At 35.6% G+C, this 27,625-nt stretch overlaps 2 protein-coding genes across 5 annotated transcripts in view; one reads left to right on the forward strand and one right to left on the reverse strand.

The window, feature by feature from the left end:
* The window catches only part of LOC134841257 (metal cation symporter ZIP14-like), a 379,452-nt gene that overhangs the window by 209,865 nt on the left and 141,962 nt on the right, over positions 1-27,625 (forward strand). The window lies entirely within an intron of this gene.
* On the reverse strand, positions 3,587-26,340 carry LOC134841494 (uncharacterized). 2 transcript variants are annotated; one of them, XM_063857519.1, is made up of 16 exons: positions 25,653-26,340; positions 24,888-25,155; positions 24,652-24,784; positions 23,247-23,337; positions 22,535-23,020; positions 22,043-22,201; positions 14,256-14,441; positions 13,414-13,790; positions 8,412-8,983; positions 7,904-8,047; positions 7,433-7,662; positions 6,919-7,181; positions 6,540-6,732; positions 6,034-6,151; positions 4,237-4,619; positions 3,587-4,058 (listed from the first exon to the last, which is right to left on the reverse strand). In XM_063857519.1, exons 1-16 carry the CDS (start codon positions 25,809-25,811, stop codon positions 3,693-3,695), a joined length of 4,128 nt encoding a protein of 1,375 aa, XP_063713589.1. In that variant the 5' UTR covers positions 25,812-26,340; the 3' UTR covers positions 3,587-3,692. The 2 variants fall into 2 exon arrangements, with proteins under 2 accessions (XP_063713589.1, XP_063713590.1); XM_063857520.1 differs by having other exon boundaries at positions 3,801-3,982.

Here is a 27,625-nt window from a genome sequence, read left to right on the forward strand (position 1 = left end):
AACGAAATTTCTACTATAACTAGACTGCTCGTATCAGGGTAAAGCCCTGAATGTTCCGACTGCCTTTTAAGGTTTATGGAGCAGTAATAACTTTAAAAGTTTCAATGAAATAAAACAAAATGAAATTTTTTTTTCAAAAAAATGAAAATTTATGAGAATCATCACCCCACAGGCCATATAAAGTACAAAAGTATAGATTTCGCTCCTTGTAACAAACCAATTATGGCAAATAAGCTATTTTTTAACCAATTTGGAACGATTTTTTAGACGGATTAACTTTCCGCTTACGCGTTAACAGCGCGAAATATATCGCGCTTTAATTGTCCCAAATTGGTCAAAATGGCAATCTTTAAACCCCCGTAACTTTACAAAAAATGATCACAGATGAAATATCTTTTCAAATTTGAGCTCAGGGCAACAATACCTTTCGAATGATATTTAAAAAAATTCCGTCAAAAATGGCTAGTTAAAAAGTCGAAAATTGTCTGAAGAAAAAAAAACCCACCCTGAGCACAAATATTCTGTTACTTTCGTATCGAAAGTCGGAACAACAAGAAACGAAGTCCCGCAATCGTAACAAAATTATATTTCATTTGCAATAAATTTTGGTGAATTTCTGAGAGCTTGAAAACAGCCAATTTCGCCATGTTCTGGACTAATTTACGCGCATTTCGAAGATTGTAATTATGATGTTGAATGCGTAACGCATTTCATTTATGCGTGGCTAGTTATCCCGCACTCACAATCGATCCAGATTGAAACGAGGAACGCTAATAGATATTTATGCCCTTTAGTTCAAACTTTAAAACCTGATATTCGATTTTGACATTCAAAAAATGCTGTGTTAAAATTTCTTTGGCGAAAACTATTCGAGAGACTAGTTGGAGAGCATTCGGAGAATTCAGGTGAGTGTCCTGATATACTGGCAGTCTCGTAACTAATTTATACTTGTTTCACAAAACGAGAAAACGAATACATTACAAAATGATTGAGCTGAGCGGACAAACTTTGAATCAGATATAGATACCGTTTGTATTAAATATGCATTTCGAACAATGAAAAGTCGGAACAATAATTTAGTTCTTATTCTTGCTGTAAGATTTAAATTAGATTCTACTTCAAACATTTCTACTTCAAACGTTATATTTTAGTTTCTAAGCTGAACATTGATTTGATCTATTCAAAATATGGTAGTCAATGTCGAAAATTTGCAAATCAAAATAGCTTGATTTACTTCTTCTTTTTGGGTCGTTTAATGCATAGTAACCCAACAAACTACTGTTACAGAAGTGAGTGCACGGAGCAATTCCTGCCTCCTTTAGCAACTGCTGTTGACTATTCTGTTGACCATTTTTCAAAAGAGGCGGTCTTTTTGCGAGATACGCCCTTTTCCTGCCAGCAGCAGAATTAGGATATGTTTTAATACAAAAGCAAAAGCCCAATTTAGAAAAGCTAATAATGAAAAAATGCAATTCATTGTAGCGAAAAATCTCAGAGGTCCCTACGTCTCCAAATTTAACAAAAGCGAGACTATTTAATTAAGCAATACTGAATCCTCGCGGCTGAACAAAATCAGAGGAAATCAACATAAATTTGGAAGCAGAGGCGAAAGAAATACAATGAATTTCTTGTGAAGAAGTCGATTAAACGCTGGTCTTAACATCGCGAAGCAGAAGCTGTGCACAGAAACTAAACGCATAAATCTGCAAGGTCGGTTTAAAAAGGCCCAAAAAAAGCAAACGTTTCACTTATGTTGCAAGAGTTTACACAGGAGCGAAGCTCCATTTCGTAAACAAGGGGGCTACGCGAAATTTCTCTGCCAATCAACGCCCTGCCCTTTAAACTGTCCAAAAAAAACTGGCTGAATTTATAATTCGGACTTTTTAATACTGAGCGCTAATTGGTTGACAAAACTTTCGCTCATTCGATCCTTCACGCATGAAGGATTCCACCATAAACACAGCTTCAATAACGTCGAAAAACTTCTGAAACAATTCAACAACAAATAAAATTAATGCAAAACAGCCAAGAGACAGTAGGAAAAGAGTCATATATGCTTCCAATAGCTTATTTAAGCTTAATTTGAGCAGCGAAAACTTAGGTTTTTATCCAGTAAAAGTAGTTTCTGGAGTTTTAAGCGCAATTTTGGGAATAAAAAACTTAAAACTTCGAAAAAAAAGTTTCAAAAAACTTGTGCTACTTGTACAGTAACCGGTTATCCTTGTTTTCGTTAGTTTTTTGTTTTCCACGCAAAATCAGGTACCGCAAATAATCATCGGAACCCAGTGAGTAATATATCATATTTAAGCCATTTTAGTTGTGATTGGAACGACATTATTAACCTCTGAACCAATTTTCTGTGTTGAAAAAAAAACGGTTTGAAATTTACAATTTTTGGTAAAATAGAAAACTTTCTGATAGAATTAACCCAATAGTACTCGACCCATTCCGATGATTAGTTGTCGTACTGATTTTGCGTGGAAAACAAAAAAACTAAAACACCCGAATACAAAGTTGCAAACTGTCTAATTTCGAGCTAATAAGGTGAGCGTACAGGTTTAAAATCTTAGGTTTAAAACCGTGAGTTTTTAAGCGCCAATTTAGGACTCAAAACCCAAAAAAAATCTGCAAAATTTTTTTTTAATTGAATTTTTTTTGAACTTTTCTAACAATTTTTTTTTGTTTTTCTAGTCTATTTTCGTCGTAAACTGTTTTCCAGTAGGCCTTTTTTTACTATGTTGGTCGGATATGCCTAAGTTCTATTTTTAGACCAGTAATATCTATCACACCACCCAGAAAGAACTACTGAAATTTGAAAGAAAAACTTTTTCTTTGTATTTTTTTAAGACTATGGTCGGAAAATTCTGTACTACTTGCACAGTAACCGGGTAATCTTTTTACAATTGTAATCGGAAAACTAATTTTCCACCAATTGTTCACATGCATTAGAACGTATACTTGAGGTCAAACCGCAAAATTCAAACTGCGTCAAATCGTGAAATGAGTCAAACTGCAACAAAAAATTATAGAAAGAACAAATTTTGATGAAAAAGCAAGAAAACCACACAACTTAAACAGCTTTAGTTAATACAGAGCTTGAACTAATTTTCAAAACCACTATTATAAAAACCGTCTCTTGTCTCTAACGACCTTCAGTAACGTAAGTATATCCAACACTCGGAAAATGTCAATAAATAAGAAAACCGTAAACTTTTTAGAGGATGTTTTGTTTCTTTTTAGCAAATGAATTTGAATTGAAATTCAAAATCAAAAAACGAAATCGTAAAAATCATATACCAGCAAGAAAAATTTTTAGTGACTTCTAAAAAATCCAACATGACCTAAATAAGACTCTATGATTCCAGATTGTTCATTGCTCTCTAAAATTGTTCATTGTCACTTAAATACAGATATATACATCGAATTGCTATAACGAATCAAAGAACTCGCATTTTGTTCCTTTACTGTGCGGATAAATCTTACCACAAAAAACTTTTGACACCAGCAGTTCAAAAAGCAAAATGATACTTTTTGAATTGCACGATTTCAGATTTCTCTCTTTTCGTTCTGAATAGGTCGGCAAAACTTTTGATTTAAAATTTATTCGATCTGATCTGAACTACAAAACGGTAGATTTTACGTAACTAAAATTACAAATGAAAAAATTATTAAATTTCCAAAGTCACATTATATCATACAAAGTCAAGTGACTTATCATCTTCTGAATCAAAAACTTGATATAAAACTGCGTTACCTTGGAAAAGGTTTTTCGAGGTTTTTGAGTTTCGCTGACTGGGGGCTAAATCCCGATTCTGAGGCGGTAGGCTATTTACATGCCTTGATCTGGTTATAGCTCTTGAGTTATTGCGCTTCTCGACGGAAGAATTGTACAAAAAGCTGCCTTGCACTTGGACAACCGGGACTGTCAATTGAGAGCTCTTGATATTGGCGAACGACTCCAGCTCTCGTCGCCTGTTCTCGTCTAAAAAGGAGGATTTTCGAGCGGGCAGTTTTGGCCTCACTGTCGGGTTGCTGTATTTGTATTGATTTTCAGGAAACTAAACAATCGAAAGTTACAGATAGAAAATTTAAATTAACAGCAAGTTCTTATTTTCCCGTACAAACAATTTAAGTTTACTCCAAGCCAACTATATAGCTATTCGAACAAACCTTTTTTCTTTTCAATTCAAAATTTTAGATAGATACAAAAACTTGAGATTACAAACGAGTACAAACTTTGTTAGGATCACGGCCTCTCGAATAGTTGACGCTGTTGTTATTAAGCTGCACTGGCGGGGTATTTTCGTTGTACATCACATCATGAGCTGTTGTCCCAATACCAGAGTCAAAACTCCTTCCTGATGGGGATGTGGCTGGGTTAGTAGTGCTACTACTGCTACCCGACGTATCAGGTCCAATTTGACCAATCATTGTTTCTTTTTTGTCGGACAACAACCCGAACTCGGGTGGGAGACTATGGGCGTTTTTCCTTCTCGCTATAAAGGAAGACCGCTTTGGAGACGTATTTGCACATTGGTTGATATCTGTATCGGCATCCAATAGAGGTGATTCTGCTTCATTTTCAAGATCAATTGTCAACGAGTCATGTCGGGCTTTAACTAAAACAAAGTGTTATTCGTGAAAACAGAACAAAAAAGGAGTAATAAAAAGAGGCCTTCCTTCAACAATAAGCTCGCTTTTCCCAAACCGGGTTATCTTGTGACAAAAATTGTTAACGGCACACGTCACTCAGAATTTTTTTCCACAATTCTTCTCCAAAATTCGAACCTACAATTTCGTTTTACCTTCAGTACTTTTCCGAATTGTTTTGTTGGATCACAAATTGCATAACAAGTATCAGTTCAAATTCCCTCGTAAGTTGTGAAATAACCTTATTAACTCTTTTGGAAGTCCCCGAGCGCTAACTTTGTACATTTAAGATAACACTTTTTCGTACCTTTGATATTGATAAGCTTAATTTGCCTTCCATTTGGTAATTTAAGTCGGATCATCATCCCCCCTAAATGACAAGCTGAAATCAAATTTTTGTTGCAAGATGGACAAATATTATTAAGAAATGCTGGCTACCAATCTGGCGCAGGCCAGTACGAAGAAATCTTTATCTAATTTAGATACTTTTCCAGTTTTTTTGGCCGCTTTCTCTATAAATTTCACACACACACAAGTCCAAATGCGTTCTTAATCGCCGTTTAATTACCAATTTTTAGGTTTCGGACTTGATTTAAGGCTCTCGATTTCTATCTTGTTTTGCAGTGAAATCAACCAAATTTTCTTTTTTCGAATTTAGGTGGGGGGAGGGGTATAACCGAAAAGACCAAGTGAACTTTAATTTTTAAAAAAAAAACACAAAAGACAAACCACTGAAATAAACATTTGAACTTCAAAAACTTCTCTTTGAATTTCAAGGACAGCTTGTGATTGATACCTTTTTGATGAAATTAACCCAATTTAAGAAAACTGGATCAATAGATAAAGTTTTTATTCCGCTGAGAAATTATAATACACTTTCGAAACTAAAAATCGATCACGTTTTTCGTTTTTTTTGCGCCATTTCTACTTTCGTATTTGGAGAGGGCAATTTACTTACTTTTAGCCGATAAATTTGAATTGAACTCAAAAAGTGAATATATACCTAAGTGCATTCATAAATGCGTTAATATGTATGAAAGCATATCTGTTGTCATTAGAGCATTTGAAACTTTTCCTGACAAAAACTCACCAAACAAAAAGACGTATATCAGAGTCTTCACTAGGTTCATTGACATTAAATTACCGCCTCAAAAAGAATCGCTTTCCAAAAAAAATTTAATTGACTCTTTCGATACAATAAAACAAATTTGAGAATACTGCATCAGAAGAAAACTGCATTTCAAAATTTATTTTCATAAAATTTTCATGTTTGTTTTAGATAAGTTCTTCAACCTCTAAACGAGAGCGAGATACTACACTCAAAATGAAACAAAGGATATGTTAATTTGCGTAGCCTAATAAATGAATGCCAAATCTACTTACTCTGAGCGGCCGCTCTGTCAAACTCATCTTTGATCATTCCCCAGAAGTCAGAGAAGAGGGCTTCTTCGTTTTCAATGATCAGTGTCAGTAGTTTCTTCACGTCTGCTGGATTTTTTGTCTAAAGCAATCACCTTTTTGAAAATATGAAACACCATCTGGTTGCGTTACCAAAAGCTGAGTTAAACTTAAAAAATGACCGTACAATTTTACAGTTTGCGGGAATCAGCAACGACCAGAACTTGAAAAACTCAAATCTTTTTATACGACCAGGACTTTTTAAATTCTTCTCCCTCCTAATAATAAGAAGTCTAGAGGCACTGGGAAAACTTTATTCCATAACAAAAAAAACAATCATGAAATATAGATTTTTTATTATATTAGGATAAATACTGACTGCTGCATGCATTTTGAAAAATAACAGGTTATCACAATGAATTATTTCATTTTGAGAACCAGCTTAAAGGAAGCTTTGCGCCTTATTGAATCTGTGTTTGTTTTTAACTAACACTCGACTTCGACGGATGAATCATCTCCTGACTGGCATCTTTGAACATGGAGGGCGCAATGCAGATGGCGAGACTCTCCACACTAAGTCTCCTCTCTGTCTCCAGCACCATCTGACCCCTGATGACCTCTGAGAGGACGAAGATGACACGGATGAGCAGTTGATAATTCACCACTGGGATGTTCAGAAGGGTTCTGCAATCAAAATTAGTCAGATAAGACACACCTGAGCAGTATTGACACTATTTTAAAAAAATACATTCGACTTTCTTTAACAATTTGACGTCAAGTTATGAAGGTAACATTATTTCGGGATATATTGTGACATAGTATTACTTATACAGAATCACAGACTAAAAAGTAAAAGTTAAAATTACTTACTCTTTTAGGGAAAGAAACCCTTTCGCATATACTTTGAGCAACTCCTTAGTCGGATGACCGAATACACCTCCAGGAAGATTCTGCAGGAAATCCTTCAGAGTGTCACACAGGAGATATGGAGCTAATTCAGCCGAGAGCCAATCTTCAGGCAGATCTCCCAAATCTAGCTGACCTTTGAACTCCGATTTCTTCAAGTTGGAACAGGGTGTTCTAAACACGCCTTGTACAGACGGACACTTGATGTAAATGGCATAGAGCAGCTCCTAAACAAAACTTTACTATAAGAAACAGCTCAAAACAGATGAACCGTTCTTTCTGTTAGTGAATTTAATAAAATCTTGCTCTTAAATGTTTGTTATTGAGATCAATTTCCTGAAATAGTGGATCTATTATCATCTTCAATAATAATAGATAAAACGTCCATCTCAGTTTCGATTTAATCTTAAAGGCAAGTATTGGAAAAACCGATCGAAACTATCTTAAAGTTTGATGTCATTTGCCATTATTGACTTACTCTGATGGCAACGGGTGGGTACGTATTGACGCAGATCTCAGTCAGAGGTCTTCCAAATATTGCTAAAGTATTTACACCCAGGTCAGCCACATCCACTCCAGCTGAAGCAGAGTTGTTGTTGTTGTCATTCGGCTGATACAGGTGCAGTCCATGAGAGTTTTTCCGCTTGCTCATTGAGACGCTTCCCGGGATCAGAGCAGACATCGAAATCTTGCGAGATGATGGTTTGTCTAAAATGAATAACACGCAATTATGGAGAAAAACTTTGACCTATTTATCCAGGATAGAAGGGCTAAAAACAAGCAATTCAGCTCATTAAGATGCACCACTGATGAACACCTGGTTAACAGCTACTCAAATCTTTGGCCAAACTTTTGATTTTTGGTTGAACTATGCGAAAATTTCATAATTCAGGACGACCTCTCCCCAAATCGTTCTAATCAGTAAAGAAGGCGACGCTCAGTTACTAACCTTTACTTTTCGGGTGATCTGTGGGATGTTTTCCATATTTGGTGATGTAGAGATGACAAGGTGAGAATGCGTGCGACTTCCTTTTAGCATATGACGAATAGTGTTCAAAGCAGTGACGGATAATTGGATATAGACGCTCGAAACCTTAAACATGCAATAAACACTCAATTTCCTTAAAACACTTGGAGCGTTTGGATTTTAAATCCAGCGATAAAGGTTTTGCGTCCCTTGTGGGGCGACGATTTTTGAATAAGTTTTTCATTTTTGTTGAACCATTATTGTTTTCTGTAAGAAGTGAAACGAACACAATCTGAATAAGAAGCGTTTCTGACCTTAGAAGCTAAAAGCGATATGATCTTCCTCAAGAAATTTCAGATTGCATTTATCTCGGTAAGAAAAGCAAAATCTAAACTTATTTTGTACTTATCGCAAATCGGAAAGTTCTCTACCTTCAAAAAATCTCTACCTGCACAATTTTTTAAAATAAATGGACAAATTGCGCTCTAACCGTGCAAAGAGAGATAACAATCGGAATCTTTCTTGCCGAATCTGACCCAAGCACAGCAGGGAACATGGCTTGAAAACTGGCACGTATCATCAATCACTTCGTCTACTCTGGTAGAGATGCCAACGTGTATTTCCGACACCACCGGACTATATGTCATATTCTGGTTTTGATTGCCAGAGCCGCCAGAAGCATTCGAATCCACAGGAGAGTTTGAACTGGGTCCCAGTTTAGAGGTAAACTCATTGTGGACTATCAATGGAAGGTACTGATAGACATCCATTTCATTCCAGTGATTCGGAACCCTTAGAAACTTCAAGTCACTTCGCATTGCGTCTTCGTAGCACTTGAAAAAGTTATCCAGAAAATCCTCTTTCCAGTTTTGGCTTTTGAAAATGAATTTGACGTTGATAATTGGCCAGCCAATCAGAATTGAGAGATCGGTCGTGTCATCGACCAAATTTTTGGACCCAGAGTAGGAGGTGGGAGCAGCTGCTATCCAAACATCAGAGACAGGGACTTCGTGCTCAACTTTTAGCAGTTTCTCACCCCCACCCGCGACATCCTGCGTATTTCTGTGAAACATGCAATATGAGCCAACTGCTTTATTCACCACAAGATTACCTGAGTCGGTATTGTGAGACAGGTAAAAAAAGACAGGCGAATAGCATGTGTGCCAATTGGAATGCGCAATTAGAATAATAAACTTTGGTTTCAAAGGCGGCATTGGCAAAAGCGGACGGTTGCTCCAATCTACTTAAATGAATCTCGAGTGGTATAATGCATGTGAATCAATGTTTGCCACGTAACTAGATTGGTTTGCATTGAAGTTGTTGCAACGGTTAACTCGCGCCAGGGCAGATCGAGGATTTTCGCGAGGGGTGGAATTTTCAAAAAAAAATTCGAAATTTTGTCGACCTGTTTTTTTAGGTCGATCAAATTAATTTTCTGAGCTTTCCCACCAAATCATTATAAAGACCCCATTTTGTCCAAATTTTCTGCGCCGCTGGATGTCCTAAAATAGCACCAAAGGAGGCCCCTTGGGTCGGCGTTGGATAGAACACCCCCTCATCAAAAAAACCGCCCCTGTCTCGCGGTGAAATATAATTGCCGCATTCTTATCATCAGCACGCATAACAAGACGGTCCAAGCTATTACTCTTCAGTACGTAATTCGTGGTGGTCGAAAATTACCAGGGGCTCGGTCACTTTTCGAAAAAAAATGGGGTTTGAAAATATCAGGGTGGTCCCGCAACTTTGGAACAATTCTGAAAAATGTAATGGTTAAACTAAGCCAAAAATTGTCTGGAACATTAAAATTTGCAAAAAATGTTATTAAATTCCAGACGACAGAGACGAGCGTTGAAAAACAGTTTCCGGCGGAGTCCAATCGTTCAGTATTCTAGGGGGGCTGGGATCTATAAAGCAGTCGATTTGGGTTGCGGGGTAGACCCGACAATTAAATAGTGCTGAGTACAAACAGATAAAAGATAATCAATATTAGAAAGTTCACAGTTCTGAATAATTTTTGAAAGAAAATAAACAAAAGCACTTGGAACAATCAACCAGATGGCTTTTAAGACCGTTTAAAATAAGCATTAAATCAGAAAATCAAATTAGAATGAAAGCTGACAAAAAATGAGGTGGAACGACAACGACGACTGTAGTGAACGATGGCAAATCCAACAAGCTGTGATTTAGAGCACAAAGGCGAAACAGAGCTTCGTAAAACAAGTGATACAAAAAATAAGAAACTGATCGAAAAATTCAAAATATAGTTGTATCAAAAAATATATACGGAAAACTAAAAAAAAAAAACACAAAACAATCAATTTTCAAATAATTAACTGAAATCTTATTTAAATTCTGGTTGAAAATTAAGCACAAAATCAAAAATCGCACATAATAGTATATTTTGTTATCAAATAAAATCAACAAAGAGATGGAAAAGGTTCGGAAACTAAGCAAAGAATTTCAACCAGATTCATGAAGAAGTTCTCTATTGGATATCCAAGTTAGCTTGTGGTACCTTAACCGAAAAAGTTAATCGAAACCTATGCCTATTTTTTATCCGCCAAATGTTTATTTTGCAAAAAGTATGATTACAGAATTGGAAGCACAACATATAGCACTAGACAAAATATATTGGACACAGTTGTAATTCTAACTGCGTTTGCTTTATATTTATGAACATGTTTTCATATATGAGGTTGTCAACAAAAAAACTGAATTCGTAAATTAAAACAAGAAAAAAACAGAAAAAAAAACAATGGACTTCTACTGCACAAATTTCAACTTTCGAATTTTGTAGAAAAATACTTCCTGATAAAGCCTTTTTAAAATTAAGAGTGTCTACAGGCAGTTGGAAAAAGGTCATGAAATTCAGAGAAATGGAAAAGTCAATGAACAACCTTTAATTTTGAAGTTTCGGAAAAAAAATACTTCAAGCTAAAGCTCTTTTTTAATTCAAGCAGCTCTATTCTTTGCCACAACATCAATAGAGCATTTTCAATTTCCGCGAAGATGTTTATGGAGAATATGTCAAATACCCTGTTACAATGCTCTCACTAATCGCAAACGTAAACACAGAGGCGAAGCTGCGCCTCGCAAACACTAGAAAGAACACGAAAAAAAACAGCTTTATAAAGTGAAATCAAAAAAATACAAGTAAGCTTCGAATTAGTAAAACTTTAATACGTATCGAATTAGAAACGACAACCTCGAGATTTAGAACCTCACTCCCTGCCCTCTCGACCAAAAACGCTTAGCAATCAGCAAATATTAGTCAGAAATAAAGCAGCTACATATGCTAATAAATTACTAATGCGATGCAGCCAAAGTGTCAGCAAATACGAAAAGACACAATTTTGCATGATAATTTGGAATAATTTTGCATGATAATTTGGAATATAACAAAACTGAATGCATCCACGTTAACTTTGAATCTAATAAACTCTAAAGCAACAAGCCACATTCTATAACAAATGCATTTCAAAAAATTACGATTTATATTGTGTTGGAAAATTTCTGAAATCAGGTTTTTATCATTAGGTTGTTTGAAATATATAGCTTTTTTGATTCATTTGATGATTTAAAAATGCATAAATTGTTAACTATCAAAAAACCTTAACACCAAAGGCCACCAATATTTGCAACTTAAGGTTAGACAAAAAGAAGAGTCGTACTACTACAGTACGCTCACTAAAATTCGCAAGTGTAAAAAAAACATATAAAGCTTGGTGAAGATAACTGCTAAATCAGCATCTAAGGAAAACGATTTCAAGCAAAATAGCACTAAAAAAGACATTTAATGATTGAGTTTTAATTGTTTTGATTTAACTCATGCTGTTTAAAACGGCAAACAGAAACTGTGCTAGAAAAAAGCTGCACAAATTTCTTGAAGGTACCGCGACAACTCGCATAAAAAAATTGCAAAACTCAATGAAAGTGACAAGTCTCAATGGTTGAAAATTAATTTAAAACTTAAGATTCCCGGCTTTATGTTGCCGGTACGCACTTTACAAGCGCGTCGCGGCAGTAACCGGCTCCGTTAGTCCTACCCTCTGTTGGCAAGCTCACAATACGTAAGCGACTGCGGCCGTAAGTATATTTCGAGATGTCTATTAACGCGTGATGTCTTTTATTGTGAGTTTCATTGTTGCGAGATGTCGCATTACGTTTCTAGCAATAGTGGCTTGGTGATGTAAAACAATCTACACTTGCGTAATCATATGGTACACAGATGCGAAGCTGCACTTCGCATCGAATAAAGACAACAGAGTTGAAATCAACAATTTCAAGAAAAGAAGCATTAACACAACTAACATGTTCTTGCAAAATTAATTTCGATTGCAAGGCAAGTTAAATGCAACCATCCTAAGCTGTTAATCAGAGCCAAGAAGCAATTGAAGAAACGTCAAATAATCAAAGCACGAAAACTTAGCCAACAGACAGTTGGAAAAGTCATTGAACGCAATTAAACAAGAAAAAACATACCGAAGTTTTTTTTTTAAACTCAACTTTCGAATTTCAAAGAAGAAATAGATGTGCTTCAAGCTCGTTGAATTTCAAAAACAATTTTTGTTTGGGACTTTTTTTGATAAAATTGACCCAATGTGAGACAACTAGATCAATAGATAAATTTTTTTACTTCGGTGGAAAATCTATCTGAAAATTAATTTCCGCTGTCTAAACCAGAAGTCAATCACGTTTTTCGTGACCTTTACGCTTTTGCAGTTCAATAATGGAGTTTGCCTTCCTTTTAACTGAACTTTACGAAGAAAAAAAGGAAATTAACTGAACTTTAAAAGAAAAAAAAGCAAACTACGAAATAGTACGAGAATTTGAGCCTGAACAAACTTAAGACTTTTCCTGCGAAAAAAACGGTAAAAAAATCGATCATCACCACCTATATAAGAGTCTAAACTGCGTTCATTGACTCTTAAAAAAACAAACTCTAACAAAAAAGATAAAGCTCTGCGAATTTCAGAAACCTTTCATGATAGTAATTTTTTTCATAAAACAAATCCAATTAGACAATATAGGTCTACAATTAGTTTATTATTCCGCTGGGATATCTAAAAAGTTAATTCGACAAAATCCAACGACCTATGTAACATTGTATGATCAACACATAAAAAACTAGCCTGATTAAAAACAACTAGCCTTTCAGCAAATCACATTGAATTCAACTAAAAAAAGAAATCAAAGTCAAATCGCCAAAAGTAAAATTGGAACTTAATCAAACTTTAAAACTTATCCTGAAACAAAAATCAAATCGGTTTATACAAGAGTCTTCATTTCGTTCATTAGCTTTTAAAGACTGGCTAAAATTTAAAGCTAAATCAATTACGTTGAATCCACTTTTGCAATAACAAAAATGAGCAATTTTCATGAGAACTTTTCAGGTTAACTGGTTCCAAAATCTATTCAGGTTAACAAAAATCAACCAGGTATGCTCAAAGATTAATCATTATGTTGTGATGGTATGGAGAATAAAAACTTACAAGATTTTTGCGATGACCATTTTGTAATTGTACAAATACAGGTAGCAATCTGTGATTGTGTTCTTATGGACAAGTTTAATCGGTGCGTCCATTACGTAACTACCGCCGCTGTAAAACTGGGAATCTGCAGGATCATCGACCATTTCGGGAGTCCCAACAGCCAACATTTTATTATGTGTGATATCACTCAAATCCGAGAGACTCTTCGGTCGATTCTTTTTATTAAGCGCGCGCTTTCTCAGATTCCTACGAGGTGCCGCACTTGCACTCTGGGGGTTCCTCAGAGGGTTCTCGTCTCTGCCGACGACTCGCGAGACTCTTTGAAACTCATTCGTATCTGTGCCACTTTGTAACACATTGTCCTGAGGAGAATCGGTCTGAAATAAAGCGAGTTCCAGCAGATAGTCTATTTTCATGAGCGCCATTGATAGATAAATATTAAACAAAGGCAAAATGAAAATAGACAATTGGAAATTTATGGTAAATATGACAATAAGGGCTCAATTTATTTAACGGCCCAGTAAGCAAAAACCTGTATATAATTGAGGAAACGCAGTATGATTGAAGTGCGTCTAATTTAAGGGAACCACTTAAACTGAAAACAGTATGTTCAACTCCCCTTCACCTACGTACCACATAGCAGTACTTGGCAATGAAACGCTACGACCAATCACGTGTTGCTCAAGTCAGAATTTATCTGTTAAGCTTTCCAAAACTACCCCGTGGAAATGAAAACAAGGTTCAATCAAAGGACTTGAAGGAAGGAAAACAAGAGTGCGAACTTAATAGAGACAAGATTTAATTGGTCGGTGAACGCTCGTTAAAACTTGTCAAAATTTTACCTCCAAGGTTCCTGGTGCATTTGTCAAAGAAGAATGTTCTATGTTCACACTTTTAGATTGCCTCCTGATCACTCTTTGGGCAACTTTTGGCGGTTCTGTTTGTCGATCCTGGGCTAGTTGTGACTGGGATTGCACCGGAATCGATCGCGGTTTCAAATTACGGTGGCCATTGTCTTTGTCCTCAATCTAAATAAACTTGCAATTTTTCCCAAAAACAACTGCATATGTCGATTGATAAAAACAAACTATCTTTTTCTGTGTTAATTGGGCAATTTTGGTAGTTCGAAAGCAAAAAACATAAAAATCGTTGGCTGCTTGTTGAGTTACAATGAAAGATTGAATAATAACGGTAATGCGAATGATTGTGACCAAATTACACAGGCCCGGTTCTGTTTTGTTGTATTATGACAATGGCAAGCGTTATATAACTTATTATTAATCTCGCACCAAAATTAGTGGAACATTGAGCGAACAAATAGTGTTTGATGGTTTCAGTTTGATCGCATCAGATAAGGATTAAATATGAACGAAACAAACCGTAAGTGAGCCAGGGACCCCATTAATAGGTTGATTTTGAGTCAGGGGCAATAATGCTTCGATGCTCCCTTAATGTCGTTTCACTCCTTCCTCCCATTGGCAAAGAGGCAATTTATGTCGATTGCATTTTAATCTAGGCCACTATCTCAATCAATATGAGAAATAGTTGAATTTCAGCTCAACCAAGCAACTAGGCTTTATGATAACTACCAAACGCCCGAATGGAATTCATGCAGAGCTTTCAAATTACTAGACAAAGCCCTGAGAAAGAGATGAAGTTGAAAACAAAGCAATCGGAATGAGCACTGTCAAGTAGAGAAAGAATTATCAGCTATTCAATTCACTGCATTGTCAAAAGAAATGACAAATTAGGGTCACGATGCGACTTCAAAGAAGAAATGATTGCTTCACAGAGTGAATTAAAAACGGGACAGTCCATGTCCACATTAATGACATTAATGCAGAAAAGTAAAAATAAATTGGTTAAGAAAATGAAGCCAGTGAAACAAAACTGACCAACCAAGCTCCGCCTAGAAGGTAAAAAAAAGAAATCTGAATCGCAGGAAGCATCTGACTAAACTTTATTCAATAAAAAATAATCGAATAACGGTTATTTTTCCGGTTTGGAGGAAGTAAACAAAAATTTGTGCTGGGATTTTTTGTTAATATCAGACAACGATTGGCATCTCATTTCTTGGCCTTGGCGATAATAGCAACAAAAAAGATAAGTAATGGTCAATAGGGGTTGGAAAAGTTTAAAATAAGAAAAAAAAAGATCTTTCAAAGCTTAAAAAATTGGCGTCATGATCACCTAAATTTACCCCAGAAATCGTTTTACACTCAGAGGCGAAGCTGAGCGTCGCACTACTTGCGATACAATTTATAGAATGACGCTAAAAATTAGCAAACAGAAGTTCGAACTTTGTTATAATTGAAGAAGGAAGGAATTTTATGTAACGCCCATATAGGATCAACGATAGCTATATAAATAGCAAATGCAAAATAGGCTACATAATTTGGAAACTAAACAGACAGAGCTTAAGTCGACAACTAAGAAGCCGAAAAACCATCAGTAGAAAATTATCAAAACTCTATAATTATACATAGTAGTTTGAGTTCTAGATATAGCGAGTAGTAACTAGTACCCGGTAATTAAATTTGAATTTTCATGAACCTGAGCAGGTCAGCAGCATGGCAACTTCATAAGTCATTCAACTGATTTTGTTAAACTAGTTGTGAATCCGAAAAAAGTCTATACTCCCATTTGATAACGCTAGCTAATCGCAAGCGTAAGAAGAAAACTTATCAAAATTTGATTTTGGGCTATGTTTAGGAAATGCATTATTACAGAAATTTGAAAAAAAGGTTAAAAAAGGCCATTTGATTTCAAATAAATTTAAAAAAAGCAAGCTAACGTAAACCAATTTCTGAGAAAATATATATATTTTTTCAAATTGACCTCGCCGCTTTCCAGGAAAAACATCAGACGAAAACCCGAAAAGTGAAGATGTCTTAATTTGATGAAGTTTTAAAAAAAATTAGGATGAACAGAAACTCAGATTAACTGCTGTTCTAATTAGGATCAAAGCAAAAACCTAGAATAGAACAAACAAAATAGGCTCACTCCAAACAGCACGTTGCCTTATAATTTTGGTTATTGCCTGAAACAAGAACGACAAGAAACCAGATTCCTCAAATAAACAAAAATAACAAAAACCAGAAGCTGAGCAGATTAAAAACCAATTTTAAACTAAAACAATAACTGTATAATTTAAAATAAGCTAACCAAAAAAAAATATTGACTTGTTTTTTTTATAAAACGTCAACTTTCGAAATTCAAAGGGAAAAACATATCGCCTTATAATTGTCGAATTTCAAGAAATAAAACTACTTCTGTGTGCCGGAAACCAACCTCTGACCTCGAATATAGGAAGTTCGCACATCCTACCATGTGCGCCACAATCAATTGTAGTTGTACTAACAGTAGCCACCACAGAGCAGCTAGAAATGCTGTTAAAATGCCAATGCTTGAAAATACGCCAAAATTGACACCAAATAAGCACTTTTATTTGCGAGTTGGAATGGAAAAACTGATTCGCAATAAAACACTACGCTCGTTAGCTGGCTTGTTTAAAAACTGTCGATCGGAAAAATACACGCTTTCTTTTACATTCCGCGATAATTGTTGTAAGAAAATCACATGCAAAGGTAGAAACACATCAAAGGGCATGCTATTAAACTAAAAACTCAGAAATTTTAGGCAATGTCATTTCTGAGGAAATTCAGCCCCAATACAAAAATCGAGAAAACATTCGAAACAAAATTCACGCAATTTGTACACAGAGGCTAAGCAGAGCTTCGTGCCTCATGCGATACAACAGAAACATAAGTCGAAAAAGAAAAATAATGGAAAAAAAAACAAGATGAACCAAAAAGTGCATGTCTCGATAAAAGATAACTCGAGGCCCAGCTGAAGCGGGAAAAAGCTGTTTGATAATTTTGAAAGTTGTTCTACTGATGCGGAATGAAATGGGTAATTTCAAAAACTGGACTTTGAGTTGTTTCTCTACTGAAATAATTAAGACTAAAAACTTTTAACATTTTTAGTCTCAAGACATAACTTTTTTTAAACAAAAAATAAAGCAGTTGATTGAGTCCTTCATCTCAGATTTGATAGGGCAGTTACTAAGAAAAGTCAGAAAGATTCTAAAAAACGGTCAAACAATCAAGAAATTGACATTCAGATCGAAGGCCGTGGACACTCGAGCAGAGAAAACTTCTAAAACCTGTTTTCTCGAGTGAACTCAGCTTAATATTAGGCAAAGTAGTTTTGCGAAAAACAAAAATTTCAAAAAACGGTTAAAAAATCTGTTTTCCGAGGCCCATATTTTCGTGTAAATAAAATCAGGCCGACCGCATTTGCAAAAAAGCTTTTTAAAAATTGGTTATTTGGATTGAAACCAAAATCTCCGCTTTGGGCTGGTAGTTTTCGAGAAGTCAAAATCAAAAAACGGTCAAAAATTCAAATATTTTACTATTCCGAGGGTCATAACTTTGTGTGTCTGAGCGTAGCCGCTTATACAGGGAAGCTTCCAACAACCCCTATTATTCATTCAACCCAAATCTAACATTTGCGACAGTAGTTTTTGAGAAAATGAAACTCCAAAAAAATGGGTTAAATTATCCTCGCACAGACTCTTTCGAAAGCTGTAGGCAGGAGAGTAAAGTAAAAAGACACTAGGGGATTATGCAGACGAGGAATTGCCAGTCTTCCAATTGATATTTTTGAGAAAAGAACGAGTAATTTTCTAGCGAACTGAAAACTTTGCACAAAAAAAATCGAAAGTATCTCATAAAAAGTAAAAATTAACAAAGCCAATCGAAGATTGGAAATGAGTAATGAATGCAAGTAATCATAAACAAACTCTGACTTAGTTTTAAAACTTTCGAATTTCAAAGAAAAAAATTGATGCCCTTTAAGCTCTTTGAAGGTTGTCGCTGTTTTGATAAAATTAACCCAGCTTGAGAAAACTGGATCAACAGGGAAACTTTTCATTTCAGTGGAAGTCTAAAAGTTAATTCCACTTTCTAAACTAGAAACCGTTCACGTTTTTTGCGCCGTTTCCACGTTCGTATTTGGTGAGTGCTATTTACGTCACTTTCAGCAGATGAATTTCAATTGAACTCAAACAGTGCATATATACCTAAGTGCATTCATAAATGCATCAATACGTATGAATGCACATCAGTAGTTATAAGAGCATTTTAAGACTTTCCTGAAATTTTTTTTTGAACAATCGCCACCAAGACCTATATAAAAGTCTTCACTACGTTCCTTACTCTAAAAAATCCAATCCCCTACATTTTTATAATAACTTATGATTTTGTATTTTGTCAAACAGGAATTTTTGGCCCATCGAAAATAAGTTGACTGAGCTGATACAACATAAGCCGAAATCGTGTAATCAAAAAAAATCTTACAAAAAAACACGAAATTAATCAAAATCAGATTTGGTAAAATTACGAAATACAGAACGTTCAATTATAGTATAAACATATTTAGAAACAAAAAAAACATGTTTCATAAATTAGTACGATAAATATTAGTATCATATAATATAAAAGCCATTTAAAAAACGGAAAATGAACCGACGGAAACTACGAATCCGAAAAAAAAATCACATTTTTTCAAAATATTTATTGGAAAAAAAATGAATGCCCGAAATTTCACCGATTCACCACCTAGAAGGGATAGTTTGAACTTTTTTTTAAATTGAGCAGGACTTGAAATTTACTATTCCTACTAAATTGCCCATTCTGTGAAAAAAGTTATTTACGGGAAAAAGTCTAGTACCCGATTGCAATACCCTTCCTTATCGCAATGGTAAGCAGGCTCAAATCATGGATGAAAATAATGCACCAACAGGCAAAACATCTTTTCAAGCTCTGTTGAAAAATGAGCTGAAACAAAAAACAATTGACATCTTTTATCAGCCGTTGTCATCTATTTTTTGCACAAAAAATTGGCCCTTAATATGAAAATCTTATCTTACTTTTCAATTACGTTGTATAATAAGGTCGCTAAAAAGAACCCGAAAACAGTTCAATATTTAAGTCGAAATCAATGTTCTCGAAAATGTCACAATTTTTGAGAGGCCACGAGAGTTAATCTGTTACATGAAATTCATTTAAAAAACATAGCCAGCATACCAATGGAATATTGTTTAAAAATTCAAATAGTTTTTATATTCGCTTATATTCGCACTTTTTCGCTAATTTATTCTATTTAGAGAAAACTGGATCAAAATTAATTTTTTTATTCAGCTGAGAATTCAGAAAATTAAAGGACAATTTTGAAACTAGAAGTCAAGCACGTCAAAAAAAACTATCAGAGCCTATATAAAAAAATCACCTCTTATATATATTTAAACACTCCAAATATTTGACATTCAGTGTATTTCTCATGAAACACCAATGTTTTTATTTTCGGCGTGGGAAGGAATTACGCCGCAAGGTGATTTTTCCGACGCATTTCTACTACCTCGAGGAAGTGTGCTATCCAAAAAATGTTGCATGTAAACTTTTATCAGGGGCGCAATAGCAGTTCTCCATAAAATGCTGAACAGCTGGTATGTCGGATTTTTCCCTCAACAAAATTAAGGACTTAGAATTTAACTCAATTTTTTTCTTTGTATTTGAAATAACGAAATTATTTCGTGTTTAGCACATTTTGTGCTACTTGCACAGCAACTGGCTCTCGTCTTTTAAATAAGGTATCGGTATTTCTTTTCATTTGTAAGTATTTTCTGCTAGAAACAATGAGGTAGTTGAGAATAGAGGGATGCAGCTAAGCTAAAAAATCCTTATGATTTTCCACATGCCGGGAAGAACCTATTAAAATGACAGAAATTTTCTAAGGAAGTAAACTTCGACACAGAGGCGAAGCTGTGCTTCGCAAACCCCTTCGAGATCACGACAAAAAAGCAGCTTCATAAAAAGAAATAAAAAAATAGCCACGAACTAGTAAAAACTTAGCCACGAACTAGTTAAACTTTGCTAAGTAGCGGATTTGAACCTGCGACCTCAAGATTTCGAGTCTCAGGCTCTGACCTCGCGACCACGAACGCTTAACAATCGGCAAACACTAGTCACAAATACAGCTGCTACAATTGCTAATTAACTGCCAATGTAATGCAGCAAAATTGGCACCAATTACATATAAACACAACTTTACAATACATAAATTGGAATATAACAAACTGAAGGCATCCACTCTAAATTTCCATGAAACAAATCGGAAAGCATAAAACCATATTATGTATAAATTATCCATTTCAAAAAACTTCGACATATATTGAGTCAGAAAATTTCTGAAATCGTGTTTTTATCATTGTTTTGTTGCTGTTTGAAACAAATAGCTTTTTCCGGTTCATTTGATGAAATAAACATAGCCAATCGAAGATTGAAAAAGAGTGATGAACGCAAGTAAACATGAAAAAAACTCTGACTTTCTTGAAAAAATCTCAAATTTCGAATTTCAAAGAAAAAATAGATGCCCTTTAAGCTCTTTGAATTACTAGAACAATTTATGATTGGCGCTTTTTCGATAAAATGAACCCAATTAGAGAAAACTGGATCAATAGGTAAAGTTTTCATTCCGCTGGATATCTAAAAATTTAATTCCACTTTCAAAACTAGAAATCGTTCACGTTTTTTCGCGTAATTTCCATGTTCGTATTTGGAGAGTGCTGTTTGCGTCACATTCAGCAGATGAACTTAAAAAGTGCATAGACACCTAAGTGCATTCATATATGCATCAATATTCGTAAATGCATCAATCGACTTTTCCTGAAAAAAAATCAGCAAGACCTATATAAGAGTCTTCATTACGTTCATTACTCTTAAAAATGCATCCACTGTGTTAATTTATTAATATTCGAACGTCAAAGCACATGCTATCAAAAAGCCATATGGAACCGTGTAAAAGGTATTGTTGTACAGAGCTCAAAAATAAAAAATAGCCTGCAGACAGTTGGGAAATTGACAATGATCAAGGAATCCAAAAACAACTATTAGTTTTTTTTGAACATTTCTGATTAAACAATATATCAAGTCATGGCTCTTTGAATTTCAAGAACGTTTTTGAATATCTGCATGCATAAATTTAATGTTATACCTCAGTGGATGCTATCTCACACATTTTTGATCAGTCCAAAACGAGGCGCAAAAACACCCAAATAAAAGCCCCTTTTAAAGCAAAAAATTAGAAAATTTGCAAAATGAAAAGTATTTATTTTCAAAAAATTTGAGGTAACATCTCTTCAGGTTATGAAGGATAAAATACGCTACTATTAATTAAGGATAAATAAATTCAGAGTACACTCCCTGGTTGTGCAACGAGAGAAGAGCGCTCGCTTAATTTTTTTCATTTTTTGAGATATTAAGAAGGTAAACTATACTTAAAAACCCCCATTACAGCAAAAATTCTATACAGCATTAGCCTTCTGGAGATGAGCAAAACTAATATATCCGCTCAATTATTGCAAGCTAATATATCTCATCGGATTCATCTATCGCACCAAGGAAATAAGTTAGAGCCTAAGTTGCTATTTTGGACTAATGAGTCACAGGAACTCATCCGGCTAAAAATAGATAGCCTTACAGGCAGGCGGTGTATAGTATCAGTGTATTCGAACGACGCAGATCCATTTAAAACGTTGAACTTGGAAACATTATGGAACACAACTTACTGCAGTGTGGTTCCCAGTCGCAGCCGATTTCTGATGATGATTCAGCAGTCGGGACACAACCTCTGCATGCTCATTCACACGATCAAACTCTGGCGAATTTTCCGGCATCTGACCTCGCTCTTCGTCAAGCCAGACCTTGTATTCCTTCAGTTTTTGCACCTGTTCAATTCTCAGAAGTTAATACGGAACAGTCAGATGTTGCAAATTATCTACGTGCTAGCTCAAATTAGGCCATGATATTTCGCACTCCGCTTGAGCAGTATGATAAAAAGTGCATTACAAAAAAAATAAAAGTGAGATACATCAAACTAAAGACTTTCGAGAATAACTAATACAAATTACAGAGGAAAATATCCACCCTTATCAAAATTTAATTTCTGCTGCAACTTAGTTTTAATCAATAAAACGAATTTTCAAACAACACTTATCTTAATAAGATAAATTTGACCGACACATTAGGTAAAATTGAGTTAATCAAGATTTGAAACCTACCGGAGTAAACATAAGCGACAGTAAACTGTGTTTTGATGATCCTCTAGCTGTTGTACACTCGCTACTGAATGAAGTATTGCACTGTAAAGCTTTGTTGACCAGTTTCTGATAAGTTACGAAATTTGATATGTAGGAGTAAAGAGTATGCCACAAATTCTTGTTCAGACAGTCGCCCAACAGCAGTGCCGAATGATTTGGCTGTTGTAACCCAATTTTGGTAAAAGCTTGAACGCCGCCCGAACGTCCAGAATTAGATGACGAATGTTGTGAGTCTCGTTTGTGTTCCGGTGATGGTTTGGGTGATGTTATAACCAGGTTATTGGGCACACTCGTTGACCTTGGAAACCCATTAACTAGAGGAACTTTTTTCGACACAGGTGAGGTAGCATTAGCTTGGGGGTTTAGTTTTCGACTTAGGGTTCCAGAATTCACATTCAACCCGGATGCGGTGCTATCCCTGCTCCTCGATTGGGCAAGATATTCCAGCTGAAACCACAATATTTACAAACTTAGCTATCTTGAAAAAGTGAAATAAATAAATGAATATAACTATATTGCAGAGCCCGCTCCACAATTGCGTAATAATGACTCAATTTAACCTCGTGAAATATGGATTGAGATTAAGTTTGTCGGCAGTTTTCCAAAGACTGTACACTGACTAAAATTCAACTTCTGAGGTATGTAAAGTCTACCATCAATCTGAAATACAAACTTTTTGCGCCATGAGCTTGACGAAGTGCTGTAGATTCAGCAGCCAACTTCTGAACATTTCCAACTGGTCGACAGAAAATACCGAATTCCGCCTGAAACGATCATTGATTTATATTTCTCGCGTGTGCCATTCAAGGGGCGCATTCAAGTTATTATAAAAATTACGAAAGCAATTATATAAGAAGAAAAAGTAAATCATTGAAGTCAAGGAGCTGCTAACAGCTACCCGCTATAGTACCCCTTGTTATAACCTACAAGTAACTTTAAGTCATTTTTTGAACTGAACGAGTTAACTGAAGCATGTAGCCCTCAAGGATTTTGATACGAGATACTAGACACTTTTCTTTCATCCCCTTCAACGCAGGAGTGGGTGAACTTAGATTGCAATCTCAAACACTGAGGCCAAGCAGAGCTTCGCAACATTTGCGACACAAAAAAAATGTGACCGAATCACAGCGTAAAAATTACTCACTACCGTAATTACCGTATAAACTTTTTAAAAAAATCAAAATGTAACAACAATAGGTATTCTATTCATTTTCTGACGCTGAAGATTCATAACAGCTCAATTAACAAACTGGCATGTTTTAAAAATTATTGCCACCTGGAAGAATCAAAATTTCAAAAAATTTTAAGAAGACGGTGTTCATTGCTTTTCTTGGAACGAAATTACTTGAACATAACCTGAAAACACTGAAACGAACTTCAATTATAGTAAAATTATCATAGATTTCTTCCGAGTTGTGGCAACTTAGCGATTTGATTAAGTTTGCGGTACGATAATTATAGTTGGGTCGCTTAAATTTTGATGGGTCCCTGAAGCAAAATTTTCGGCCTCCTTTACTTTTGTTATCGAATTTTTCACGGAAACATATCTTTCATACTTGCTTTTCCGGGGACCCAATTATAACAATTGTACCACACTTGCAAACCGTTATCGTAACCCAGAGGCGAAATGAAAAATGTTGAAAAAAAAACTAGGTCTACCAAATTTAAACTTTCGTATGTCTCAATAAAAGTTCATTCTAGGAAAACATGCCAGACATTTGAATACTAAATTAGCAACGGAACAAAAGTTACAAAGCGGAAATTAAACTGACAATCTTTGAGCAGACACAAGTTGAGCCGGAAATGATCCCCCCTGAAACTCCAATGAACAACACTTGCACTTGCAACTACAATGAAAGTGGCTTATAGCAGAAGCAAAATCTGTGATGTGACAACTAAGCCAACAAAACTTGAGCAGACAAACGAAAATCTGACAATTCAATTTTTACCAGAAAAAAATGTTCAATTGCATACATTCTGAAAAAAAAACGAGCCGGCCGGGAATGTTGTTTACGGGCAAACAATTCTAGTTCACAATGGTCTCGCAAGTGGAATAAAATCGGAGTTATTTAACTTACTCTAATATAGGGCAATATACTCCCAAAAGTGTGTCGAGGTGGCTGAGAAACCGTTTCTCCTTCTCAAGTTGGGACCGAACCAGCGACATTGAAGCACTACTAGAGCAGCTGGATGACACGTTTTTTGAAACACCTGAAATTTAATTGTTTCTCAAAGGAAAATAAATTACTAATTCCAGTTGTCAGAGCTTCAAAGTTTTCAGATAGTAAGGCAAACATTCTTTCGCTGAACTTACCTTGAAACTGCGTTGAGCTTCCTTCGGGTGTTGAGTCCTCCTTCAAACCTCTCGAATGTTCTGTGGACGCCGGCGGTTTGTTAAATGATTCAGTTCTCGTTTTCTCTCGCAGCAGAATAGTCGAGTGGACGTACTGTGCGGCGCTTTGGTTCAAATTTGTGATGGGCTTCTGAGTTGTGTTGTCAAATAAAGAAAACTTCTCCATGTTGTGTTGAAAAGCGACGTGCGCAACTGCGTCTAAGATTCTCATTCCATTGTAAACGGATACCTGGAATATAAATGAAGATTTATCACCGCCATGTCAACTAAATTCAATTACATGTGTATTTTGGGTATAAATATAAACCAAGTAGGGACTGGTTGGTTCTCTAATTGATCCGCCTGAGCTATACAATACACGCCTGAACCAATAATCATAGCTTTCAAATTATACTACCCCAATCAGGTGCAGATTGCATACCAATGCACTTTTTACTCCCTCTGGGAGATATTTTCAATTCTATTTGAGGCATATCTAACTTTTCTATGGTATGATGGCAAGGGTTAACTTTAATTGGAAAATTGATCTTTTTTCCAATATCAACTCTCTTGATATTTAAAAGGAAACAAAAATCAATTTCAACTGGATTCCATATTTTGTAGTTAATTGGCTGCAGCACAAAAATAAAACCTCCAGATAACAGCTTCCATGATAATGGTATTGGACACAATAATAACATGGACACAATAAGATTTATAAAATGAGAAAAGGGATTTCAAACTTACCTCGTGGTACGTTTTAGAGTCTGATGTCTCCGCTACTACTTGTAAAATGAGCACGTTGTGTTTCTGTTCTGACCGGATGGTAAGTTTTCTACCAAGTGTAAAACTGCCCATAGAGTGGGAAGATGGAATACTGCTTCTTTCGCCGCCTCTCATTTCCATAGATTGTTAAGTAACGCAAATGTCAACTACTTCACTCTCTTTTTCTCACGCACTCCTTAGAGATTTTAAGTTGGTATCAATTAGTAACTTCAGCTTTAATACCTGTCACACAAGTAATTAAACAGACCTGGGAAGAAGATAAGAAAAGGCACGAAGATAGGCAAGATCGATTAAACGATTTAGTCTTCCATTTTGATTAACTTCAGACGTCAAAACTGCCACGGTGCTGCTGATCATCCACATAAATAGCATCCCGTGAACAAACCATCATATCGGTATCATATGATGTAATGCAGTTAATTGTGACGCACCATCATACACAGCCTTGTCACACCTTCAACGACTCACCGTTCAAAGCGTTTCAAAAACTGCGCCGTATGTACAAAAGTCAATCTTGCGTATTTTAAAATTATATTTTAATTAAACGACGCATAATGAAACTTATAATTTGTACAAATATGCTTAAAATAGCGCTTTATGTACAAAACTGGCTACAGTTGATGACTTTTTAAACCTCTCAGAGCATGAAGTTTCTGAAAACAAAAATAAAAGAGATCACTCAAGCGAAAGCACTATACAGGTAGTTTGTTTTCAAAAACAAACATTTCAAATCATATTTCATTTCTTTGTTGTTCGAGATATCCATGCTCAAGATCAGGGGCGGATTTAGGGGGGGGCGGACGCCCCCCCCCCCCCCTCAGGGATTCGACCACCTGCCGACCCAAAGGGTCCCCCCTTTGATACTTTTTCAGAAATCCATTTTTGGCCGACCGACCCTAAAATTTTTCTAAAGGCGCCTTTGGCGCCAATATAAACTAACTTTGAGGGGGAGCGCGCGCCAAAAAAAACGCGATTTGAGTCAAGATATCCTTTCTTTTTTCAGTCGACAGCAAGGAGTCGCCGAATTCTGATGATGCATTTCATTCGCTGGATTGTTTTTTTGTTCACGCATTTTTTCACGACTAAACAAATTTTTACTTTGCAAAACTGTATTTTGAGCTGAACAAACTCAATCCAGTGCGCTAATTTAGTGGAGTTTATTCAAGTGAAAATTTGATTAATCGCTAGAAAATGTGTGAACAAGAAACCAACCAGCATTATGCAATGTATCGCCAGAATTCGGCGACTCTTTGCTGTTTACTGCAAAAACACTGGCGGCTTTTCAACGCCCCCCGTTCCACCACACCAACTACAAACATAATTTTTACGGCGTTATCATTGACTAATCGAAGTTGTGAACGAAGAAACACTGTGTTTGTACTTGGGTAATTTGTTCGTACCAATTTTCCAAGACAGTTACACCGCGTGAACAAGAATATAAACAATCGCCTGTGGGGAACGGTAGAAATGCCAGAAATGGACGGTTATCTTAAGTAACAGTACAATTACTCAGTAGTTTCTACTCAAAATTTGAACACATTGTTTAATCATGGATATGATATGACCACAAACCCTCCTCAACTTCATAATTGAGGATCGTTTCTAATCAGAATCCTTCCAAAATTAATTTGATTAGCTGCCACATCAATCAAAACTAATTCAATTAGAAATTTCAGGTTCAACACCAGCTCTCACATTTTTGTCTTTGAATGACATACACAGATTCCTTTCAAAATTGATTTGATAACCTGTCACATGAATCATAAAACTTATTCATTAAAAGTTTTCGGGTTCAACACTAGCTCACAATTTTTTTTACTTTTTGAACGAAAGCAGGAACTGCCGGAAGACGTTTCACAGAATGGATTAATCAATAGTCATTGCGACAAACTTAATTATACTGAAAAAATTAAAACACAGAGGCGAAGCTGAGC

Source organism: Symsagittifera roscoffensis, chromosome 3 (genome assembly GCF_963678635.1).
Source record: "Symsagittifera roscoffensis chromosome 3, txSymRosc1.1, whole genome shotgun sequence".
NCBI classification, from domain to species: Eukaryota; Metazoa; Xenacoelomorpha; order Acoela; family Convolutidae; genus Symsagittifera; species Symsagittifera roscoffensis.